This window comes from Rutilus rutilus, assembly GCF_951802725.1.
Source record: "Rutilus rutilus genome assembly, chromosome: 1".
NCBI lineage: Eukaryota > Metazoa > Chordata > Actinopteri > Cypriniformes > Leuciscidae > Rutilus > Rutilus rutilus.
In genome coordinates, this window is record NC_140209.1 from 49563911 (window position 1) to 49585683 (window position 21773).

General features: G+C 40.3%; 1 protein-coding gene and 2 long non-coding RNA genes across 3 annotated transcripts; 1 reads left to right on the plus strand and 2 right to left on the minus strand.

The window, feature by feature from the left end:
- Positions 1 to 1927: 1927 nt before the first annotated feature.
- On the minus strand, positions 1928 to 8380 carry LOC311303705. Its single transcript, XR_014629809.1, has 4 exons — positions 8296 to 8380; positions 2363 to 2416; positions 2112 to 2176; positions 1928 to 2013 (listed from the first exon to the last, which is right to left on the minus strand). It is a non-coding gene; the product is annotated as an uncharacterized lncRNA (long non-coding RNA).
- An 8298-nt stretch (positions 8381 to 16678) lies between these two features.
- LOC311306433 lies at positions 16679 to 18357 on the plus strand. Its single transcript, XR_014630163.1, has 4 exons — positions 16679 to 16852; positions 17444 to 17638; positions 17970 to 18046; positions 18253 to 18357. It is a non-coding gene; the product is annotated as an uncharacterized lncRNA (long non-coding RNA).
- LOC311306355 (uncharacterized protein) lies at positions 18356 to 21691 on the minus strand. Its single transcript, XM_084434705.1, has 3 exons — positions 21070 to 21691; positions 20798 to 20933; positions 18356 to 20342 (listed from the first exon to the last, which is right to left on the minus strand). The coding sequence occupies exons 1-3, from the start codon at positions 21651 to 21653 to the stop codon at positions 19590 to 19592; spliced, it is 1473 nt and encodes a 490-aa protein (XP_084290831.1). The 5' UTR covers positions 21654 to 21691; the 3' UTR covers positions 18356 to 19589.
- Positions 21692 to 21773: the final 82 nt, after the last annotated feature.

Sequence of the window (21773 nt, forward strand, 5' to 3'; positions counted from 1 at the left end):
TGTCTATCATATTTTTTTAGTTTTATATATAATATATATATATATATATATAATTCCTTGTTAGTCTTGTCAGCTGTGTCTCATTTCCCTGATCTGTTTCCCTATGTATTTAAGCCCTGTGTGTTGCCTTGTTCATTGTCTGATCTATGTCGTATTAAGTGTGTGTAAACCTTCTGCCCATCTTCGATGTACCTGTATGATTTATATTGTGAGTAAAAGTTTGCATTGGAACTTTTGACTCTTCTTCGTCTTCTTCTGCCTGCACCACACCATGACAGTAGATCGGACCGCCCAAAATGGACGATAGGGTTAGAATTATCTTCATGGCTCAGGAGAGCCAAAACATTTTTTCATTTACCAAGGACTTTTGCTGCCTTGCCGTCACCAGCGCACTCGACGACGAGCCTGAGGACCTTATTCCAGATCGGGGCCACATTCAACCATCCCATCGACCTCCCTGACACCACCGGACTAGACTGGAGGGAGACCGTCATCTGGTGTCTGGAGAGCGTCGTGCCTCGACCTGGAACACAGCCGGACCCAAGGCTTTTTCACGTCATGCCTGACCAGCCAGATCTTCACGTCATGCCTGACCAGCCTGAGCTGACCAATACCTGTTCCTGTTCCCCGTTCTGTTCCTCAACCTGTTCCTGCCCTAAGGACTGTCCATATTCCCAGACCTGTTCCTGTCCCCGTTTCAGAGCCTCCTCCTATCATCCATCTCTCATCCCTGCCTCCACTGCTTCCTGTCAGCCCCTCAGCTCACCCTCAGTCCATCTTCGGTGATGTGGGTTTGCCGCAGGTCTGCCAGTTTCCAACTCCATCAGGGTCTGTGGAACCCTGGTCTCGGCCTCCGACCTCCGCGACCAGGACTCCACTTCGGCCTGTCTGTCCATTAGCTCCACCTTGGCTCCTACCTCCCTCATCTCCACCGTGGCCCATCAGTCCACCAGCTACGTCGGGCTCCCTTGTCCCCCCGGCTCTGCCTTGATCGTTCGTCGGCCTGCCCTCGCCTCGGGACTACACTCCTTTGGCTTTGCCTCGTCCCTCTGGCTCCGTTGGGCTCCTCACTCCCTCCAGCTCCACCTTGGTCCTCTGTCACTCTGCGGCCTTCTGGATCCCCGCCTGCACCTCGGTTGCCAGAGCCGTCGGTATCGCCATGTCCCTCGGGATCCTCAGCATTGCCTGCATGACTCATCGGGCTCTCTGGCTCCATCCGGGTATCCTCTTCCAACTGCTCCGCCTCCGTCAGTCGGCCCCCTGGAGTCATCTGCCCTTTCTCCACCATGGCTCCTCCCTCCGTCGTCTCCGCTATGGCCGCCTGAAGGGTCGTCTCCGCCATGGCCGCCTGAAGGGTGTCTGACTGTCTACTCCTCCATCTTTTCTACAGCATAGGAGTAAAAGTCATCATCAAAATAATCTTTAAAAAGCCAACACAATGTTTTTGTCCACCTTTGCGAATAAATGAGCTTCTCCAAAGATTGGTTCCTGTTCAGAACTTGATTGACAACATCAGAATGTTCCCTGTATGCGTGTCCACAAACACAAATGTACTCAGTCCTTCAGAGGAGATCCCGGTTCCAACACTATATGTGAGAGAGAGAGAGAGAGAGAGAGAGAGAGAAAATATTAGTGTCACATTATTTTTAACCTCCTTTTTTCTTTTTTTTCTTTTTTTTACAAAAACTTAGAATATATATTTGTAAACAGCTTTTGTCAATAAAAAGCATACAAAAGAACTAAATTAAATTATGCCAGATTAAATTTTAATACTTACAAATCCTAAATTCTGTCCAAAAATGCTGAGATCCATAGAGAGAAAGACTAAAATCGATGATTTTAGCCCATTCCAGCTTGTCTGCAGTGAAGGGGTACCTGTTTGAGACAAATACACAGTACATGCAAGAAATCACTGTGTGATGATCGTTCTCCTTCCTACAGTAGTTTACCCACCTGTGCGCTGATATTAGGACCTTCCTGGTCAGGTGGGACTGCAATGGTAGAGTCTTCTGCCTAATAAAATATCAAAATAATGCAAAAATATAAACTTAAGTTGTTTAGAATGCTAGATTTGGTATGAATGAATTAGTGAGTGTTACTGCAGTGCTTACCTGGATACATTTACTCTTGTGAGACTGAACAAAGACAATGGTCCATCTTCTGATTGGTTCATTTGCTGTGTAATAAATATAAAGTTAGACATGATGCAAAGGTCACTTATTTGATATAAAGTTAGCCAATTTTATAGAGATTTTATAAGATATTGTAAGCTACCTAGTCTGCACCAGTGGCTCAAAGCACTTATCACATATTGCTAATCATTTCAGCAAACTTATCTCAAAATAAATCACAAATGGCCTACCTCCGGAATCTTGCTAGAAGTCACTGGCGAGAATTGGCGCTTTGTTGCAGTTGCCTTTAAACACATATAAAAATGGAAGTAAATATTAAATTCCATTAAAAAAAACTATAATATGTTATAGTTTGCAAACTAATGCTAAAACTATAAAGGTTCTCATCAGTAGGCCAACATTATCTACAACCAAAACAGAATTTCACATTAGTTTATTCACATTTATTGTTAATATCCCAGACAGTGTAGGCTATAGTGATGTGCCGTTATATTTCGCGCTATTTCTGACAAGGGATAAACAGGTTTGCATTTTGTATGGTCTGGTGGTCGCTTCAATGTGTCCAATATAGACAGCCTCTGGCTATTATAGCGTTGTAGACACGCGGTGTAAGGCAAACATTAGGAAATAAAAAGCACGATGGAATGGTCCCAGTCAGAGAGGCTGTTACGTCAAATACAGTAGTATACTGCAAATTTAAAAAATACAGTAAGTCTCTGTATGTGGTGTTAAACAAATACAGTAGTATACAGCAAATTTAAAAAATACAGTAAGTCTCTGTATGTGGTGTTAGACAAATACAGTAGTATACAGCAAATTAAAAAAATACAGTAAGTCTCTGTATGTGGTGTTAGACGTCACAGAAAATTCCCATGATGCAATGGGAATCACAGTTATTTACTGTAAAGAGAAATAGCAGTATAATACTGGGGGATTTAAAGTAAATAACTGTATTAAGAAATTAGAAATTACAGAAAAGTCTAACAGTGTATCCTAATGTATAAAATGTACATGTACACTAATATCTACGAATATGAATGAGATCGCCCTTCAAATTTATCATGAAACTATTTATATATCTGCAGAATATGCAGCTGAAAGCAAAATGATTCAATATACTGCCAAACATGTATTGATCATTAAAAAGAATGTTAAAGAATATAATTTTTTTTTTACCAAGTTCAGCACTGAATTTTGTCATTGATTTTACAATTTGCAAGTGTCTCTCACCTCTCTCTCTCACCTGCTCACAATTGCTGGAACTGAATATCTTACAACAGTCTGTTCTCTAACCTGAGTATCATCTACCTGCACACCCACAATGCACTTATGTCACTTCAATTTGGACGTTAAGCCAGCAGAACGAACATGAAGTGCATGAATCATTTAAACATCTGAGTTCACGTTTAAAGATCATAAAGAAAGCTCTTTCTTCTTTATGGGGGGGTTACAGTGCTGATTCACTGTAACCACATGGAAAATTTGTGTCAGTATATAAAAAATAGCACTGCTTTCTGCTGTCAATTAAAGGAAATTCTATTTTTCATTTTCTGTAAAAATCTTTTCCACATGCGACATTGTCTCAAGAACAGACATCATTCTGAATAATCAGATTGCAGCGCTCTGTTTCCTATTTACCTTATAAACTGGGACTGCGACCAAAAATCCATATAATATTTAACATCTCTGCACTTGTAGGCAAAATCTCTGAGGGGGGAAGCATCCATTTTAGTGGTTCCAGAAACTGATGGTAAACCACGACTTAAGATCCCCCAAAGAAACCATGCTTGTGATATGTTAAAATGAATGTACTGTACCGCCTTCTGCGGGTCCTTTTGTTCTCCTGTGGCAGAAAAACTGCTTGACAGGATGTTTTCAGTAGTCAATACTGTAAACACATCTCAGTGTCTGGAGGCCTTTAAGTACATTTTATATGTTGCTGATTGGTCAATCACAGCACGTTTGATATTTTTTTATATTTGCCATTGTCCAATGCAACACTGTGTAACAGTTCGCTTATCTGGATAATATACTTGTAAAATATACAGTATACATTTGCATACGGTATGTTTAAAGTGCCTATATATTTTAAGTGCTATTGTAAAGGTTTCTACTTTTGATTTGCAGGTCTCCTACAATATGTTTGCATGCATCCAAGGTAAAAAAAAAAATAAAAATAACACTTTAATTTCCTCATATCATATTACAGCATTTTTCTCAAAGTGTCTGAACTGATTCGATAAAGGATTCAATCTCTCTAAACCCCTCCTTTCCGAGAGCTACTCTGCTCTGATAGGTAAGATGGACCTTCCTTATCACTTAATACACAGTGATAGAGTAATGATGGCGTCGGTTTTACCTTATCAATTCAAGTCAGAGTCCTTATCCTTTGGAAGTGCATGCAAAGTGGATTGTGCTTTCGCAGAGCAGAAAACAGTGTCTTCTGGATATGCCGACAACACGAACCAAACTCTTCCAAGCCTCAGCTAACTACTTGTTTGAGGGCAGGTCAAAGTAGACGTTGTTTGCGTGCAGCCAAAGACCATAGCCCAGCCAGCACACCCATGTGGGACCGAAATGGGCTTGACCTGGGCTATCTAACTGGGGTCCAGCTAGTTTGGTCCTCAGTTTCCATGTAGGCCCCACAAGGGTTAGCCCTGATGAAATGAACACTGCTCAGTGTGCACACTACAGGGTGTTAAATGTAACACTGAATCAGTGTTGGAGTTGAACTGAAACCGCCTATTTTTTAGCAATAGCTTCAAGATTAAATATAAAGGACTAGGTAACATTTTAAATTATTTACTTATCATAAAATCATAATATTTAATTTCCACATTTTAAATTATTTGATAGGTGTGGTCATGGCAGTCAGCCAGTCATTACAGCAAAATAAATCCTTGGGTGATACAAGAATGTGTGTGAAGTGTTTGTTTGGTCATTTATTCCCTCGTTATATCACACAAATGAGCTTGAATCTCAAACCTTGACAGAGAGTCTAAAGCTCTCTCTAAATGAATATCGACAAACTTTAAGTGGCATCTTCTATTTAGGTTAAATCAATTTGCATCAGTGCATGTTAGCACTGGTGCACACATAAAAGCCAGCAAATTAGTCTCTGTGGTGGCAGATGCTAATCTTGGCCTCCTTTACCACAGAAATGTAGTAAAGCTGGCACTGGCAGCATTGAGCATACAAAACTTCCATTAAAAATATATGAAGATTGGACATGCTCGGTTCGGTTGTAATCTACTGCATGAGTATACAACGAGTAAAATCTTTGTTGGAAATGGGATCATTTAACCATGGATAAAGAATGATTTGCTGGTATTTCAAATAAAGACTTGCATAATTCATATTTCTTCTGCTGTAGTGGTATAAAATGATTCATGGTCCAGAACTGGAGTCTGGAGACTGCACACATAAACAACTGTGGCACTATTGCATGCAATTTGTTTTAAATCATTTCTATGTAAATAGTGCTGCATATTTAAATGAAATCATTGTCTTTTCATCTTTTCTATGCAAATTGGACTCATTATAAAATGTACCTTATTCAATGTTATTTCCCCCCATGTTATTTCATTATTGTGCTAAAGTTACGATGACAGTTTTGAGAAAAGTGAAAAGAGTCTCTTTTTTGTTCTCCTTTATGAATAAGTAGGACACGAAAGAATCTCTTACTCGTTTCAGATCAGCGTTGACATTTTTATGGTATGATAAAGGTTAAAATTTGGATACAAGAGAATGAATCCTCATGGGATCCTCAGTTTGCTGGAAAAAGTACCATCAAATGTTCATGATAAAGAATGCAGTGACATATACACTCTCTTTTCTGTCAAACAGCACACAGTTTTACATATTATGTCTGTGAAATAATGACAAATCAAGGCTTATTTTTATCACGGAAACAGGGACTTTCACTGAAAGACTATCCATGTACATTATAGGTTTTTTTTTTTTTAGCTTAAGTCATATAGAGAGAGAGAGAGAGAGAGAGCCTAAAAGTGGCCCAGTTTGAGGAAAAAAATAGGTCAAAGAGTGTGCAGGAGTCATTAGATTTTGTTTTCAAGTTAGAGGTGAAAGTGATGAAACCTCAAACATGTGGTTATCTGTTGTCCTTCAGGCCTGAACTGAAAATGTGTTTGGCTTTTAAAACAGGTTATAAGTTCAAGGGTATTGAGGTGGGTATAATAAATACTGGCCATGAGACAGAAGTAGGTTAGGTCTGTGAATAACAGAAGCAGCAGCGCTAGCTCAATGTTTTATGGTTTTCAGTTCAGTTAAGTCAGGAGATTGTCTGAGAAGGTAATTCTTTTTTAGCCTTATCATTGTAATTCATCATTAAATTAATTGAATTCATCATTCCAATGTGCACTTAAAGGAGAAGTTCACTTTTAAAAAAACTTTTGCTGATAATTTACTCACCCCCATGTCATCCAAGATGTCCATGTCTTTCTTTCTTCAGTCGAAAAGAAATTAAGGTTTTTGATGAAAACATTCCAGGATTTTTCCCCATATTATGGATTCCAATGGGACCCAAACGGTTCAAGGTCCAAATGACAGTTTCAGTGCAGCTGCAAAGGGCTTTAAACGATACCAGACGATGAATAAGGGTCTTATCTAGCGAAACGATCGGTCATTTCAAAAATAAATAAAAAAGTTTACGTTTTATAAGCACAAATGTTCGCCTTGCTCTGTTCTGTGATGCGCGTTCGTGACGTCACGTAATACGCAATTACGTTGAAAAGGTCACGCTTGAAAAATGTTCTTTTTGGCTTTTTAATATTAAAGCACCTAGGGTACGCACACGAATGGGCATTTTAAACGTTAAACTGACACAAATACATTTTAAAATGTGTATATGGTCCTCCTCCCGCACATTTGTAAACACATCAAACTTGACCTTTTCAACGTAATTGCGTATTACGTGACGTCACGAACGCGCATCACAGAACAGAGCAAGGCGAACATTTGTGCTTATAAAACTTAAACTTTTTTATTTATTTTTGAAATGACCGATCTTTTCGATAGATAAGACCCTTATTCATCGTCTGGTATCGTTTAAAGCCCTTTGCAGCTGCACTGAAACTGTCATTTGGACCTTGAACCGTTTGGGTCCCATTAGAATCCATAATATGGGGAAAAATCCTGGAATGTTTTCATCAAAAACCTTAATTTCTTTTCGACTGAAGAAAGAAAGACATGGACATCTTGGATGACATGGGGGTGAGTAAATTATCAGCAAAAGTTTTTTTAAAAGTGAACTTCTCCTTTAAATGGAATTCCAACACTGCACTGATCCTCAGAGGTAGAGTGATCCTTCTTCAATTTGAATAATTCACTCAAAAATGTATATTCTTTCATTATTTTACCCTTGTGTCTTTACAAACTGGTATTATTATTATTATTATTTTATTTATTTTTTGCTGCTTTCTTTCATGTAATGTAAGTGGATGGAGACAATGAGCAAAAATCACAATAAAACATCATAAATAAAAAAAGACATGGATGCAATAAATTGATCAAAAGTGACTGTAAAGACATTTATAATGCTACAAAAGATTTCCACTCCACAGGAAAGCTGTTCTTTTAAATCATCAAAGAATCCTAATGTATGAATTTTGGGCTCAATAATATTTGTAATGTTATTGGAAGAAGTCCCTTACTGTAAAATATTACAATTTAAAATAACAGTTTTCCTAATAACAGAATTTTCAGCATCGTCACAATGATCGTCTTGTCACATGATCCTTCAGAAATCATTCATGCTTATCTGATGCTCAAGAAACACGTCTTATTAATAATAATGTTGAAAACAGTCGTGCTGCTTAATATTTTCGTGAAAAAATTTGGATTCTTTGAGGAATAGAACAGCATTTATTTGAAATAGAAATCTATTGTAAGATTATAAATATCTTAACTGTCACTTTTGTACAATTGCACAATGTCCTAGCTGAATAGAAATATTAATATTTTACTGAAAAAAATCTAACTGACCTCAAACTTTTGGACTGTAGTGTACATGAAGTAGCCGTTTTTACATTTTCCCTATTGTTAATCTAAGCCCTCTTCTCTGGATTGTACATGTATGTTACAGAATACTATTTATTCACAGGCAAAAAATAAAGAAAATTCCCACCCAAATGTTACTGCTGCTCACCTGAAGTTGAATTATTTAAGGGACTTTTGCGGAGCCAATTTTTCGTGCACAGAAAAATCTTTTCTTCGGTGGAGAGGTGTGGAACGGCGCCAGATTGACACAGTTACTCAGTAGAAAATGGGTTTATCCCTACTGGTTATGTCACCACATCCAGCTTATGCTGTTCTCCATTTGATAGCTTCTGGCACTTTCACAAGAGCCAATTGACTTTATTCAGTAGTGTTCCTTGGTTGACACACCATGCTGGCCATGTGCATTTGTCATTCAGGGAGTAGACCTGCATGTGAGCGTTTGGAGGCAGATAGCTTTTAGATGTCTGCCCAAATTAAGCAGAAAGCCAAGGAAATATGACTAAAAGTCTGTCGGAAAAGACATTTTGAGCAGATTGCATATTGGCAGTTTGAAAACACAGCTTCATTTGTATTGCTTTTCTTTGCAGGAGCTTGAAAATTAGACAAACAGAGATCACCATGCTGTGTGTGCACATGCTGTGACAAATGTCATTTCCACAGAAACTGTCCTGAATGTTACAGTTACAGTTACAGTTAGTGCAATGCAAATGCTGCACTGGTGTAGACTACATAAAAGTTACATAAAAATACAAAAACACACCCACATACGTGTCGGAGCCAAGGCAGACAAACTGTATGAACACAATGTGTTTTTGGCTATACACCAAAGTTTTTAAGCTTGGTTGTAGAACAGTGAAAGCATACTTTTATGTGGCCTTGGTTTTAGAGGTATCTTTTTAATTCACTAGTTCTGGACCATTTTTTTTTTTTTTTTTTCACTTTAAAATAATGGTCTAGATCAATAGTATTTAAGGAGTGGCATTCACAACAAAGAGCCGTAGTTAACTGACAAGCTGAGCCATATCGCATTAATTATCGCAGGCGATACGTCCGCGATATTAATGCGATATGGCTCAGCTTGTCAGTTAACTACGGCTCTTTGTTGTGAATGCTGCTCCATCTGAAAGCAGGTGATGGCGATTTACTACTAATCAAGGAACCGGCTTTACTGACGAGATGCGCCTAACAATGTCATGAGATATATCGCCCAACCCTACTAATAACACTTGAGTAATTAGCGATGCATTTTATGACCACGTTTAGCCGATGACTTGGAGAGAGACCGAAGACGGAGCCGCAGCGAGAGAGAAAAAAAAGGAAATCCTCTAAGTGTTCCTCAAGGGAGATATTCCCTTGTTCAAGGCTTATTAACAAGAAAAGAACGATTGTCCATAGTGAAAAACTTCCCAAAAATGTTAAAAGACAAAACACAAAAAACACGAGACGAAAAGAACAAACACGCAGGTGTGTTGCAAAACACACACACACATGATGAAGAAGATGCAAGGCAGTCTTTAATAAATCTATAGGCAAGTAATACAAACAGAGAGAACAGCTACAACCATCTCACTGTATCTGTTAATGCACCGTTTCCGCTGACAACCATCTCAACAGGGAAAATGTACAAACTGAAACAAAGTCCAAAGTGAGTGAAAGTGTGACAACTTTATCCTTATTTTTTTCACACTGTACATTGTTATTTTTATTCTATTTATTTGAAGAAAGACGAGTGATCAATTTTTTGGGAAATTATGTATTAAATTAAAACAATCTGACCAATCTTATGTTCTGTTATTGGCATAAAAGACAAATTATTTATAACAATATACAGCTGTTCTACTTTGAGAAAAAAAAAAATCATATAAGAGTGATTTATAAGAAGAAAACCACTGGGAAACAAAAGTTATGTAACTAGGGGTGTTTCCCTGAGATGCTGGCATAGGCTCCAACATTCTTGCAAACCTAAAATACATAAGACAAGCATTTTGGAGAATGGATGGATTCATGGAAACTTAATGCCTCAAATGTCCATAATATAACACTGTTAACTTAACTGTGATTGACAGTTTAAATTGTGACTGGTAATGTAATGACAGCAGAAAATCCTCCCGAGTTGATTTAACACATACCGAGTTGACAAGATGTGGCTGGACTCAGTTATGCTCTTACATAACTCCCTATACACAGTTCTTGTTGAACTTGTCCTTCATGTCTATGATATTTTAGCAATATTACATCTTTAAAAAGTACTTTAGCATCTCCAGTGGCTACATTAACTATTCTGGGCAAGTTACTTTTGAAGGAGTTCTAGGAAACTTGAGTTCTAAGCAAGCACATAATGTCTCAGGTTACGACTGTAACCTATGTTCCCTTTCGAAAGTGAACTCGCACTGCGCTGAAATGACGCTATGTACCGCCGCCGCCATGCTAAGGGGAGTGCATGCCCATTGGCAGTGACAACTGTCAGAACCAGCAAATTCAAATGAAATGCAAGAACCACTCACCCTCAAGTCACACTGGGCTGTCAGTGACAGCATTCCCCACGTTCATAGCCCAAGCTATAAGCCTCACAGGAAAACAGCCATAAACATTGTTTACCGAAAGGCCTACCTAGGCCTGCTCAAGGGCCTGGAACCACAGCTTCAAATTAGAAAGGGTCCCTTCTAGGGAATGGGGCTAGGTAACCCAAAGGAGCCCCAGTCAATCACTATTCAGGGGAACATACTCACCCGAAATGCCACCAGGAAGGCCTGACCTGGTGTCATTTACGTTGGATACGTCAGTCTGGCCAAATTCCTGCCTGTCTGAAGACAGAGCCTCTGGACACTTGCCTTTATATAAGGCATCCAACCCGAGGGACTGCGAAGCTAAACAGTGAACCACTCGGCCCTGATCTCAGAGACAGGGTATCCCGGAGAGCATGACTCAGCATATCGCTTACAACCCTTGCCAGCGAGGGGAGTTTCTCTGCTCGATCCACAGATCTACCCAGCGCTTGTGTTTCAAAGCACTGAGGAGGCCTGAAAAGGCCTAAGGACTGATCTAACTGGGAGGCCTCACGAGAGGCCTACGACCGTCTGACCAGACTCAGGAATCCGTGACCCTCATGACCCTCAGTGAGGGGAGCATATGGTCTGCCTGGTAGGCAAACCAAGCCGTAGGCAGGATAAAAAGAGGTTCTGGGAGGGAACCAGTAGCAGAGAATGAATACTTTAGTTGAGCCAGAGCGCAAGCTCGCCTTCAGAAGCTGCCTGCTAAGGCCAGCTGAACTGATAGCAAGCGGCCACTAGCTGCCTGAACCCAGCATCACTGGGAAACCACTTACAGGGAGGCCTGGTGAGGCCTACTACCTGACAACCACCACACGTGGAAACTTCGTCTTCAGGGAGGCCTGGTGAGGCCTACTACCTGGTAACCACCAAATGTGGAAACTCGCCTTCCGGGAGGCCTGGTGAGGCCTACTACCTGATAGCTAGTCAGGCTAGCTGTCCAGTTGCCTGTCCTTGGGACTTAGCCCTCAGGGAGGCCTAGTGAGGCCTACTACCTGATAACCACCATATGTGGGATTTCACCTTCAGGGAGGCCTCATGAGGCCTACTACCTGACAACCACCCTATGTGGAAACTCGCCTTCAGGGAGGCCTGAAGAGGCCTACCACCTGATAGCAAGCTAAACAACTGGTCGCTATGAACCCTGAATCCGGTTGTCAGTCCCAGGGCTGTCTGCTAAGGCAAGCCAGTCCTGGGGCTCAGTCTCGAAGCAGCCTGTTAAATGAAGTTTTATGTAACAAAGTTCGGGAGGAGCATGTTCAGGTAATCATCCAATCAGCACAAGAAGAAGCCAGTATAAATAAAGCCTTCCCTTACCTCCTGTCTCATGACTAATTTCTCAGCATCCCGCCACCACCCCATCACCTCACATTCGGCTGGGTCTGCTCATAGATACCTATGATCTATACATTCTAGGGGGGAGTACTCTGGGGTCGGGCTGAATTCCGAGCTCGGAGCCCTCCCCCCGGACAGCAAGCCAAATACGCATTATAATATTACATCAGATTTCATTAACATGTGGACGCCTGGTCGGGCCTACTAGCTGATAGCAAGTCTATTCTGCTACAAACATACACTGTTGGGAACCATACTACACCAAAATAACTATTGGGCCCACCCACAGGAGGCCTAATACGGCTAGCTACCTGTATGTCCCACAATGTGTGTCGCACAATGTTGGGACTAACCTTTGAGGAGGCCTGTTAAGGCGTACTACACATCAGTGAGTCTATTGTCCGAACTACTAAGGCCAACCACCAGAGGTAAGCTGCCCTCAGGAGCCCTCTTGGGGGCTGCCTGGTCAAGGAGGCCTGCTGAGGCCTACCACCTAACCGTGAAGCCTTCGTTGGCAGATAAGCTGTTCATACAGCGCCTACAGCATCCTGGTACCTAATCACAACAAAAAAGCAACACCCTTTAAGCAAGGGCAGAACAACATACACCACTCTGGCTCAATGGAGGCCCCAGAGTCAGGGGCCTACCATCTGTACGCATGGGCGTCAGCTCATGGCAATGCTCTGGCTTCATGGGAGCGTACTTCGAAAAAGGAAGTGAAGGTTAGAACTTCCCGCTCGACCCAAGCCATAGTGGTGCAAGGTAGAATAATACAGAACTGAGAGTGGGGTACTCACTAACTACCCAGTATCAACAGGGGAATACCACCACCTAACCCTGAGATTCAACAGGGTTTGGGCCTACCAGTCGCTCTAGGGGTGACAGAACCTTAACTGTGCCCAGCCTAGGGAAGTGGGGCTTGATTGCAAGCCACCCACCTACAGCCTATCGCTCGAGTAGGTAGCTCAGCAAGCTGAGTGGAGCCTTTTTTCCATCACAATTTAGTTTATTCCTCACAATTCAGAGAAAAAGTCAAAATTGCGACTTCATATCTCACAATTCAGATTTTAAAACTCACAATTCTGAGAAAAAAAACTCAGAATTGTGAGATATAAACTTGACCTTGTGAGGAAAAGAATTGTGAAATAAAAAGTTGCAATTACCTTCAATTTGACCTTGACGTGTTCCATGAGTTGCAGTGCAAAAAGTTCAATAAGAAGTAACTAATAGAAGCTGTAGTAGAGAAGCAACTTAGAGACACAAATGTGAACAACAAGTTGAATTCATGGTTGGTCTGTCGATTGAAAGCCTGGCCACAGTAACATAGCCCCCATCAGTTGTTGATACGGACACTAATTAAATCTGAGAAGTCCATCCAGGATCTCTGCATTGGACCTCAGCTCCCCATCGCATTCTGTCGTGAAAGCCCCCTTTTCAACATATTTGGCATCTTTCTTCCACCCTCCACATCTCACAGCTGTCTCTCTGGGTCTTATTTTCTCCAGAAGTCTCTCACCCCTGTCGACAGCAGCTCCGCTTAATTTGAAAGGACAGCATCTCTCGCAGCACCCAATAATCGCCCTTGACGGCCTCAGAGCCTGGCATTCCAAACTGCCCCTCCTCCTCTGGATTTACATTTAACATATGCCAGCCTTAATTACCCATAATCTCGCCCATATTTTGAATGGGGGAATGAGCTATTGTTTTACAAGGGTGAGTGTTACAAATTGCATATATATTGCAGTGTGTGTGTGTGTGTGTGTGTGTGTGTGTGTGTGTGTGTGTTTATATATATACAGACACAAATATGACTGGATTTATGTTTCTCATTAAAAACTTTTTGATTCAACGGTTTGGCATCAATTCTTGTCAATTCTTTTTATAAATTCATATTAAATTATTTTGTTATTTGAAATATTCAGGCTATTACTTAATAAAAAATAAAAAAAAACATTTTTATGATCCATTTAATTTAGATAAAATGATTAACATATGCAATTAATGCATTTATGCAATTATTAATTAATGGCTGCAACTGTATGTACACTCCTGAACAAAAAAGGGCCAAACTCAAAATGGCTAAACACTAAGCTTTTAATTGCCTTAACCACAAATCATTGGTCAGGAAATTAGCTAAATTTAGGCAAATGCACTACTTTAAAAGCCATTGCTGTCTCAGAAAAACATTAAAGACAGAATTAAGTTTTTGACAGACTATTGGAAGTTGTGTAGGGATTAATCACAATGAAACATAGGTTGCATGTTGATGCTCCAGAGTGATGTCTTCAGAAATCTGCTAAAAATATATTATAATAATTGCATCTCTACCACAGATAATTTCAAACGCTTTAATAATACAAACTCAGGAACAGGAGATCGGGTGAGACATTGACAAACAATACCGGACACTGAACTGAATACAGGCAGGAACTAAATACACAGTGGTGATGAACACAAAGGACAGGCAGCTGTGAGGAAGGTGATCAGTGTCCATGGTTACAGATTGGTGGCGGGAAACAGACAGGGAAACACAGGTGATGAATGAAAACAACTGAAAGTCTATAAACTGAACATAATGGTGACAGCTGGTATGTGTGAGATACTTCACTGTGAAAAGTCATTTAATGCTTTGGAGTGCAGGAGAATATTGCAGAATGGTTTGCTTCCCACATTTGAAAAGTTGTTATCAAGGAATGATCAGATGATATTTTTCAAGAAGACAATGTTCCTGTCCAAATTGCAAATACAACCAACAAGTGGCTTGAAAACAAGTCCATCAGGCTCAGTTTTGGCAATTTCCAGTCCAGATTTGAAACCCTTTAGTGAATATTTGGTCTCACATTAAAACTCAAACTATTTGGGAGACATTTTTAGATACTTGTGAACTGTTTGAAGCACAACATACTCTTCTTCCTAAAAGCTGTCTGCAAGTTTTCCCACATGGCTTAAACATTTAAAGAAAACAAAGGGGAAGGCTATTCCGTGTTTACTTTATCTACAGTATTTGTGCAATTCCTGCTAATTTCCTGACCAGTGATTTGTGATTAAAATGGTTAAGACCATTAAAATGCTGAGCAATTGTTTGGCTTGGCCCATTTATTTTTTGCCCAGGAGTATATATAATCTCTGCTGCAGGGGCAGATAGAGATTATATCCCAAGTCTCTCTAAATGTTTTGAACCCTTTTCTAAATGTCACCCACCCAAACTGGACTCAGAAACAGTGGAAGGCAAGGCAAGGCAAAGCAAGTTTATTTATATAGCACATTTCATACACAATGGTAATTCAAAGTGCTTTACAGAGAAGAAATTAAAATAATCAAAATAAATCAGAATAATTAAAACAGTTTAGAATAAAAAATAAAATAAAATACAGTGTAATCAGTTGGACGCACAGTGGAACAGTACTCATTCAGTAAATGCACAGCTAAACAGATGTGTTTTGACTACTGTAGGAGCACATCTGATTTCTTCTGGAAGGTGGTTCCAGCTGCGGCTGGCATAGTAGCTAAAAGCGGACTCATCATGCTTAGAGTGAACTGTATTTCTATTTGATGTGATCCTAATGATCTGAGTCAGGGCCGGCCCGCGGCATAGGCGGTATAGGCAAATGCTAAGGGCGCCACTCATCCATAGGGGCGCCAGAATGAGTGAACGAGTGAATTTTTTATTTATTTTTAAAAAAAAAATTTTTTTTTTATAATAGGCTACTATTTTAAAACCATTAATTCGAAATACTACCAAATAAAGCAAAAAAAAAAAAAAAAAAAAAAAAAATCCGGCTCTTCAATCTCCCCCCGCCCATCGAGTGCTTGAAGTGCGTCAGAAACAGAGCGCGCGCGCGATCAGTTGTTGGTAATTTGTTGTGTAGCGCGCCCGACGCGCATCTAATGTAGACAGCACTGCTAACAGCTCGTAGAAACCATAGACAGTAAAAGAAATGGACACAGCGACCCCATTGGAACTCAATTGAGACAAGTGAAGCCCATTTTTAGCGATTTCTTACCACTTCCTTTCCTGACGCGCAGACTCAAACCGTGCAAAGCGTTACACGGACCACGTGAGCATCCCGTCTGTCTTCTAGTAGCTGTGCCAAGAGAAATCGGAATCATTCCCTTCCGAATCTTGCAGAGACGGAGAGTGTGAGTAGGAGCTGTCCATGAGCTTGGAGCAGGAGCAACTTTTGCTAGGTATTCTGATTAATTATATTGTCATTTTGCCTCCACGTCCCCCCGATTGCCCGCGAGCTTCTCCTCCCGTCCATACGGTAATCTCTCTACTGTGCGACAGAGAGTCGCGTGGTTATGACGCAATCGTTAGCCTACTTTTACAAAAACTGCTTCTACGGGGCCATAACATAAGCTACAAGGTAATGGAGCATTTTATACATTGTCGTGTTTCTTTAGAAATAAATAATGGACAAATGGACTCTTTAAACGCCTCAGATGTAAAGTTATTCGCTGTCAAAGTGACGCCAAAATGAATGGGAGTCAATGGGATGCTAACTGCAGGTGAAGTTCTGCTACAAGATGGCGGCACGCGGCCGACTTCAACTTCCGGTCGAATTCCTTACCCCCTGGTAGAAACGGGCCTGGCAGCTCGCGCCAGTACGCTACTTGCACACCTACTTCCGCGTTCTTCTCAATAGGGCTCAGTCACTTCCGGTTTAGCAATGGCTACGTTCTACTCCCGCTGTCTCCAAGATCTCCCACGGATTAACGTTACTGACGTGCATCGTATTTGCAAAACAACCAAAGCTCCATCCAGCAAGCTGGAGAAAGGCTTTAAATTATACGCAGCCTCGTATATACACGGTTACGAAGGTAAGCAACATTTAATGTTAATCAGCTTTCAGTGCTAACTGTTAGCTAAATGTAAACAAACAGGAATGCCTTAATTGTTTGCATAATATGTGCTTGTGTTATTGCTTTCAGTATCAAATAAAGACAGGCTGTCAGGGGAAGTCTGCGTTAGAGCCTTGTGTTACAGGTCAATGAGGAAGAATGAGGCACCACACAATTTAATAGTATGCTAGAGACATAGGGGTTCACCGTTCTCCAAAACCAGTTCAGGTGTTCAAGTGTGTTCCGATGTGTTCATTTTCTTGTTCAGGTGTTCAAGTGTGTTCAAATGCCTTAATGTGTGTTCCGATGTGTTCATTTTCTTGAAGTATTACAAATAACAAGGAGGTTTTGCAGAAGAATCAGAATGTTGTCAGTCTGAATTTGAAATCCATATTTCTTTAGATACCTGTGTGGTTCCAGTATGAAGTATTGCATAAATCCAGAGTAGCCACAGTGTATTCTGCTCCTACAAAGCCCACCTTGGTTATTGTTCTACTAAATTTAACATGCTACTAACTTAGACTTTATTAGCAAGAAGTACAAGTTAATAATTATATATTTTTTTTTTAGGTTGGACTCAGGGATGTTTCACCTGTGGTGCTAACACACAGCAAGTGTTCATGTGTGGCAGGCACTGCTTTGTGCAATCACACGGTTGCCTTGCTGTTTCAGACTGCCCATTATTCCCAGCTTAATTTATCTGTTGTACCCCCTGTGCTTAGCTGCACTGAAAGAGAACAATCCTGGCATAAACCACGAACAATGGTAATTTAACATCAGAAATTTAGCCTTATTTATAAGAAAGTATAATCACAATATGTGGCATTGCTTGTGAAATTTAGACTAAAATCTCAGTGTAATTTTGACATCAGGAGCATCAAAGTTCAATTTCAACCATTTATTTCACCATGATTTCAATATTTGACATGATCTTATTCAGTTCATATTAAAGATATCAAGGTTACATTTTCACAGTATGTTCTTTACATTATGCAGGGTAATTTTATGTAGAAACTGAATTCTTTTAAAAGTGCATTTTAAGTTTATAGTTTCAGCTTTGTTCTTCTCTCTAAGATTATTTACACTTGTCTGTCAGGGCGTGAAACCAGGCCCCATCAATGCCATGGTCATCACAAAACCTGTAGCAAATCGTTCTGCACAAGGTGGATTGAGGTAAGTTCAGCAACCACATTTTTTTTGTTACAAGGATGCTGAGAACAAAGATACTTTGCTGCATTTCATTGCAAGGCTTTATGCTATTAAAGTGTTTAAGCATTTAAAATAATACATAAAAATTGTAAAAAACTATAGAAATAGTAATTAAAGCAATAACAAATGTAATGTTATCAACAATAATACAGCTAAACATGTTCCTACAGAACTGGACTCTACAGAGGGATGGTGGGCCCTTTACCAGATTCATGCATGTTTAGAGTTGAGGAGGCATACGCAGAATACAGCCCTGATTGTTACCACCATGAACATGTCACCTGACAAGCCACTTGTTGAAAGTGCATTCGGGTTGGTCCAGGAAGGAAGCGTATTGTCTTACCAGCAGCCTGTCTTAACATCACGGTACATCACACTACACGATGCCCCATCAACTCCACCTTTGCCTCTTGAAGGATATTATCTTGCTCCATCTAAATGCATGTTTGTTTGCACTGAGGAGGAGCTCTTACACCTTCAAAGTCTAAACACACCATTAGATACGGCTCAGAAAATTGAAGAGGCAACACGCGAGCAAAGCTCTTGTCCTGACTGGCATCAGCTTCGCAGATCAAGAGTAACCGCTTCCAGGTTTCGGGAGATATGCCATGTCAGAGGCCTAAGCTCTGCAGAGTCCCTTGCAGAGCGAATCATCAGAGGAACCCGACAGACAGCAGAGATGAGAAGAGGTGCTGAAATGGAGTCAGAGGTAACAGTGGAATACAGCAAGTTGAAAAATGTGAACTACTCACCCTGTGGTTTAATCATCCATCCTAATGCTCCCTGGCTTGGTGCATCCCCTGATGGCGTAGTTTTCGATCCCACTGACAATCCTCAGTTTGGACTTGTTGAAATTAAATGTCCTAATGTCAAAAACATTGTTGACTGCAAATATTTGCAAATGGACCATGGATTTCTCACCCTGAAAAAGAGCCATGCCTACTATTACCAAGTGCAGGGACAACTACTGGTCTCAGGAATGCAGTGGTGTGATTTCATGGTGTGGGCCCAGGAGGATTATTTTGTCCAGCGTATCTACAGTGACACTTCAGTGCACAAAGTTATCAGAGAGAAGGTGGATTATTTTTACTTTTACACATACATGCCAAAATACCTGTCAATGAAATAACTGGATTATTTTGTCCAGCGCATCTACAGTAAATACTTACTGTATGAAATAGTCAATGCAATAACTGAAATTTTAAAGAAGTCAGAGAAATTAGATAAATCTGTAAAACAGCACTCAAACATGTTATTAAATGTTAAATGTTTTATTTGTACAATGTCTGTTTCTTATGTTCAATTCCATTTTCTGATATGTACAATGTTAGTTTAATTTACAGTAAATTCTATTTATCTTGCTTGTCATAACAATTTGTTCTTAAAATAAACATAGACTGAGTTAACATTTATTGAGAATGGCAATGAAACATTAACAGTTAGAGTAAGTCATAAATATGGAATAGCATTCCAGTAGTTAAAATAAAAAGTAATCTAAGATTTGATTTCATTTGATCCATGTCTTAACTAATGCCTTGTTTTGATAATTTGACAACAGACATGCAACTGTAAAAAGTTGATTAATGTTAACACTGTGGGAAAGTGTGATGACACCATCAAAAAGTTTGTTTTGTTTGATCCTCCTGATGACCCGTTCCACGTGCACACGCAGTCTCGCTATTGCCTGCGTTTCTTTCACCTGATGTGCAGGCATCTGCTTTCCCCTGGACAGAAATGGTGGACAGTACACTTTGCAATTGACACAGTCACTGATCAGAAAGCCTTTATCAACCATAACTGCCATGTCTTCTGTCAGTCTTTTTGTTATCCCACACTGTTTAAAGATCTCCCTGTCACTCACTGACCCAGCATAAAGCTGAGAGACGAATGTCACTGGACCATGAGGAGCTATTCCAATGAGGCCTTTCATTGTGCAGTGAGACTTGTAATTTGAGTACATTTCACTTTGGAGAAGTGGTGAGGATGGTGTTTGACATCTGATCTCAGTGCAGTCAATGATGACCTGTGTGTCTGGGAAATCAGAGAAGTCTTCAGGGAGGTTAGATTTTACATCAGCTGCTGAAAGCCACACACACACTGATCCCAGCAGCGTATAGAGGTAGTTTGTCCATGTTGCAATTATTCTGCTCACTGTGGAAGGATGCATATGGAAAAGGTGTGCCAGGACTCTCTCCTTTAATCCAACTGACAGGTAGACAAGGAAAAGAAAAAACTCATCGATTGGTTGCAGCAGCTGTCTCTGGAAAGGTAAAAAAAAAAATGCATGAAAGTTAAGTTTGTATAAGAACATATTAAAGTCAAAGTCAGCTTTATTGTTAATTCTGCCACATGTACAGGACATACAGAAAATTGAAATTGCGTTACTCTCAGACCCTTGGTGGATAACATTAAATACATAAAGTAGAATTTTAAAAATACAAAGAAAAATATGAATAAATACAATTATACATATAATATAAAAAAACAAATGCAATATTGCTAGAGTGCAAACCAGACAGAGTAGTGCAAATGCAGACATACTGTATAGTGCAAATAGAGCTTGTAAGTATGATAAAGTGATAGAGAGCAGCCCTGTAACAGACAAGAGTCTTATGAGGTAGACTAAGAGTTGTATATATAGATAACACATTGTAAATACTACCCTGTTCTGTGTTCTGTAAATGTAGTCAGGCTTACTGTGTGAATATAACCTACCTCTGATGGTGGCAGTACACGTATGATGTCTTCCTGCTTTCTAGCAGCAGATTTAGCCCTGGACACACGGATGATTTTGTGTATGGATGGCTCGATTAGCCACCAGAATGACATCAGGTGACGGTAGCTGGGGAACCTATAAGCAGAAGTGTTACTGAATACATTTACAAATTGTTGACATGTTTCCGTGTTAGTAATGCAGGTACATGCATCTAAAACTGAGTATATGTAATCACATCTAATCGTAAAATTCTACCAATCTTTAGACCTACCTTGTGTAAAATCTGATGTCCTCATCTGAGCCGGCAAACCGTTCCAATCCAAAATCACGCTGAACGTGTAGCTCTTGTAGCTGTTTGTTCAGCTCCTCCACTTCATTAGAAAGTTCTTCTATTTTAGCACATGCTAGATCTAAAAATGAAGACTCAGGAGTGCTACAGTAGTCATGATCCATCGTTACATCCATGGGTATGGGTTCGACGGATACCACTTCAGCAGGCCTCTCTCTCCTCTCCCACACACTGGACCGCGATGCTTTAACGGCGTAATCATTCCAGGCAAAAAGCACTGGCACAGCGCCAGTTACTAACTTTTTTCGTGCCTGTGGTGTTTGCGGTTCAATAATCTGATCACTGCTAAAATGTTTACTGCAAACCTTAGAATTGCTGGTAGGACAAAAATCGTCTCGGCGTATGTTCACAAGCCACCGTTTTCTAAGGTCCACATCTGAAGGAAAACTGTGAAAACTTAAAGTTCCGTTGAACTTTGCAGAAGATGTACACAGCGGAACACAACAGTGTACGTTGTATACCTTTTGCTGTCTCTGAAATCTATAAACACACTTTTTTCTTAACATTTTCCTCCAAACTCCAAAACAATGGCCGACAAACGACAAATGGCCGACAAACCGGAACTCAGCGAGCCCTATTACTTCAAAGCGGAACTACGTAACGAGTCTGCGTGCAAGTAGCGTGTT

Excerpts from the sequence above, each read along its gene's own strand:
- LOC311306355 (XM_084434705.1), bottom strand. The coding sequence starts at position 21,653 with ATGTTAAGAAAAAAGTGTGTTTATAGATTTCAGAGACAGCAAAAGGTA. Across the intron at positions 20,934-21,069 it reads GACATCAGATTTTACACAAG|GTTCCCCAGCTACCGTCACC; the intron begins GTAGGTCTAAAG and ends TTCTGCTTATAG. Across the intron at positions 20,343-20,797 it reads GTGTACTGCCACCATCAGAG|AGACAGCTGCTGCAACCAAT; the intron begins GTAGGTTATATT and ends TTACCTTTCCAG.